General features: G+C 59.3%; 1 protein-coding gene across 1 annotated transcript; it reads right to left on the bottom strand.

The window, feature by feature from the left end:
• Positions 1–453: 453 nt before the first annotated feature.
• On the bottom strand, positions 454–3,533 carry LOC104511846 (importin subunit alpha-7; the record flags this gene model as incomplete). The annotated part of the gene is made up of 6 exons (XM_010154615.1): positions 454–638; positions 1,471–1,649; positions 1,919–2,046; positions 2,291–2,416; positions 2,536–2,614; positions 3,370–3,533. Coding segments are annotated over 6 exons (861 nt in total), but the record flags the coding sequence as incomplete, so codon positions are not given.
• Between the last annotated feature and the right edge of the window lie 343 nt (positions 3,534–3,876).

Raw genomic sequence — 3,876 nt, 5'->3', positions numbered from 1 at the left:
AAACAAATTAAATAGGTCAACCAGGTTTCCAGAATTCCTGCGGGCAGAAACACCAAACCACCCACTCGTGTTCATCCCAACCCAGTGCCAAAACCTCAGCTAAGTACCCGAGGCAAAAACGTGATGCGTGGGAAGAGATCCCCACCGAGGAGAAAACCCAGGAGGCGCGCGATCCGTTGCCTCAGCGTCCCTCCCCCTCCCCGACGCCTGCTCTGAAGATCTGAAGACATGGACGCAGCAGCGAAAAGAGAAGAGCGGGAGAGCATCCCCTTCTCTGAGGACGAAGCACTGTGGAGTCCGTCGGAGGAAGAAGAGTTTCCCTACGGGTGCAGCGGGTCTTAGCCTTCCACTCGTGAGGAGGGGATGGGACCATCACCTGCTCCCTGTTGCTTCCCGTCAGGTCTGCGGTGCTTTTTCTCCCCCCCCCCCCCCTTTCCCCCCCCCCGGGGCACGTTATAGCTGGAAACCTTCCATGGGGGCCTCAGGTTGCTGGAAGATGAATTGCTGCTGGTTCTCATCGACCTGGGGAGCGAGAGCGGAGTCATCCTCAACTCCGAAGTAGTGCTCGATCAGGTCAAAGGCCTTCTGGTAGATCTCCTGGTTCTCGTGGCTCTGTAGGAACTCTATCTTATCCAAACCTTGGGGGGAAAAAAGACAAGTGGAATGCAGTGAAACTGGAGATCCTGGTGTTTACCCTGTCCCACGTCCAGGCTCCACCCCCACCGCAAGGCCTGTGCCCTGAGCAGCACCCAGCGCTAAAGCCGACGCCTCCGGCGCTGCCTGGGGATTCCACCTTTCCTACAGCGGAATCGGGTGCTCCCAGCCCCACTTCCAGGTCTGGATTTCAGCGACAAACAGCTAGCTGCGAGGTTTGGTGGTTGCAGGGGGTGGGGAGGAAGCAGGGGCCCATCCCAGCAGCCTCCAGCAGAAGGGCAGCAACAGCTTTAGCTGTCCCGATTAATCCAGTGCCGAGCAGAAAGCACCCGGGCACATTCTGCTCCAGGAGTTGAAGAGTTACTCCTGCTGGAAGGATCGGGACAGGCTGTGAGGACAAACCGGACAGCAGCAGGATACAGGGAGCTGCAGACCAAACTAGGGACTGCTCCTCCGAGCACCAAGAGCAGGCGAAGAACCTGCCCGCTTAAGTCTCTCCAGGGAAAACCCGAGTCGCTCTGGATCCCACTGTACACCTCCAGCGGGCAACCGGGTACAGTCAGAGCAGTCTCGGACCCACGAGTGTCACTCTGTCCTTAGCTCGGCTCGCTCCTGCTCCACGCTCCAGCTGGTGCACGGCACAGCTGGAGAGCCGGTGCACAGCACAGCTGGAGCCTCCAGGTCCAGGAAGCCAGGATCAGAGGTCTCATGGTGTTTTATCCTGCGCCCAGCTGAAGGGGCCAACGCCAGCCCCCCAAGACAGCAGACGCCCTCCCGCACGTCCCACGGCGTTGAAGCGCCGAGGCCACCACCTACCATAGGCCTCCTCAATCAGGCTGCAGTAGGGGTTGATGCCCGTCCCGCTCTGGTTGGCTTCCTGCTCTCCCAGCCTCAGGATGTTCTCCAGCCCGTTCAACGCCATCTGAACGATCTTGGAGTCCATGACGGTCAGCAGGTCGCACAGGGGCTTGATGCACCCCAGGTTGACCAGGTACCTGAAGACGACCACCGACACGCGTTCAGGGTCTAGCGAGCGTCACCTCTGCTCAGCTGAGGGGTGGGGGAACTCAAACTGAACACAAAGTGACCCTCAAACACGCTTTTTGTTGGCTGAGGTTAATTGTTACCCACTCCCCTGCACTTGTACAAACACCCCGGCTCTTAAACCCGCCAACTCCCTCCCAAATCCATCGCCCGCGGGGGGCGGAGGGTCCCTCGCTCCTCGCCGGCCCCACCGCGCGCAAGTTTCCCCCGTGGGCAACACCTGATCTGTTCCAGAGTTCCTCCCGACGTCGCGTTGGTGATAGCCCACGCTGCCTCTTTCCTCATGCGGAATTCTGCCTTCTGCAGGATCTCTATCAGCACCGGGAAGATGTTGGCATCGATGACTGCCTGCGGAGAGAGCAGCAGCAGCGCCCGAGCTGGCAACACGCCCTCTGGAAGGTTATAGAGGGCCTGAAACCAACCTCCACCTCCCTTTTCCATGCAAGAGAACTTCCCGGGCTACACCCCCCAGCGATTCCCATATTTTGTGCCTCAGCCAAATCCTACTAACACCAGATTCCCGCCCAGAACGAGCACAGCAGCCAGTCCCTATCGCTTCACGGACGCTGTAGGAACGCTTCCGGCCCTGTACCTGTATCTGTGCCCTGTTTCCGGCCGTGATGTTGGATATAGTCCAGCAGGCCTCTTTCCGGATGGACTCCTTGGGACTACTCAACAAGTGAAGGAGACAAGGCAAGGCTGAGCAGTTCAGAATGACCTGTCCAAGCAGAAGGCGAGGGTGAGATCACCGCACGGAGCTCCAGGCTCTCCCTTCTCCCACGGGGGATACGCTACACGGGCGCTGCGTTTCCCTGCGGGACAGTCACGTCCCCTCACCTGGGTCTGGATGTCGTCCCCCGTCACGATGTTGCCGACCGCTCGCAAAGCTGGGGAGGCCACTTTGTAGTCATTGTGCCTGCAGGGAGAGCGGGCAAAAACCAGATCTCGTCGGGTGGCCAGCACCTGGACATGGAGAAGATTCTCTCCCCAGTACCTCACCGGCTTTATTTATTTACTTCGAGCTCCGCCGCCTGCCGGGCCGGCAGAGACTGAGGGCAGACTCGCAGCGTTCACCCTACCTCCGTCGCCTCGGCTGGAGTAGGGATCGCCCTCTTTACACCGCCTCCCCGAACGAGGGTGACCGCAACCCAACGGGAACGCCCACAAGTTTCCAGGATCATGCTGGAAGCAAGCATCTTGCCATTCCACCAGATCTGAGGATGTCAGGGGCCCATTCAAACTGCAAACCTTTGGCTCCAGATTCCATGTAGATCAGAGGAACAAAGCCAAGCCAGGCACTATTCCCCTCATCTCCAACTTGCCCCGTAACTGGGCTCCAAAAGGGTTTCTGAAGACTGAGGGCACAAGGCACTCCATAGCTCCCTCTCCTTCCGACTGCGGTGTCTGTCCAGCCTCACGCCACCAAATATTCAGCTCCTCTCAGGACAGACGGTAAACTACAGCGCTCTCCCCGCTTCAGACCCTCCTACGGAACTGCTCCCCAGTCAGCCAAGGTACCTCCTGCCCGGATCCCTGCGCACGAGGCGTGAGGAGTGCTCCGATACAAACTCCTGCCCCGTCACATGCTTCCCGGCCTCACCGGGCCCAAGCAGCCCAGTGACACACGCTTCCCAGCCTCGCTGGGCCCAAGCAGCCCGACAAGGTACTTACATTAACAGCTCCACCAGTCGCCGACACACCCCCGAGTCAATAACTGCTTGAATTTTCTCGTTGGGACCATCGGATAAGTAGGAAAGAGCCCAGCAGGCATCTGCCAGCAGGTCAGAGTCACTGTTGAACAACAACCGGGACAACACTGGCAGGCAGGGAGATACCTACAACAACAGCCACCACCCCAGGTTAGTCACGCTGCGCCGAGGACCCCCACGCCTGCATCCCAGCACACGGGGCCACACCGGCTGGCAAGATAACCCCTCTCCAACCTCCAGAGTTTCCTTCCTCCGTCAGCAGCTTCCTTGCCGGTTCACATCCCTCGCAATCCCAGTGCCTCAGCAGCTTCGCTGCCACACTAAAGTTACATCCCTTCCTCTCGGAGCAAGCCCGGGCTCCGAGACAAGTGCTGCTGCTCGGGAGCTCCTCACAGCGCTCACCTAGGAGCACCGCTCCGTCTTCACTCCTAGTGACCCTCAGCGTTCAGAGCAGCGGCTGCCAACACTT

The sequence above is a fragment of the Eurypyga helias genome, unplaced genomic scaffold, assembly GCF_000690775.1.
Source record: "Eurypyga helias isolate BGI_N326 unplaced genomic scaffold, ASM69077v1 scaffold40336, whole genome shotgun sequence".
Taxonomy (NCBI): domain Eukaryota; kingdom Metazoa; phylum Chordata; class Aves; order Eurypygiformes; family Eurypygidae; genus Eurypyga; species Eurypyga helias.
Note: the sequence above shows the minus strand (reverse complement) of the source record. Positions and strands in the feature narration are given on the sequence as shown.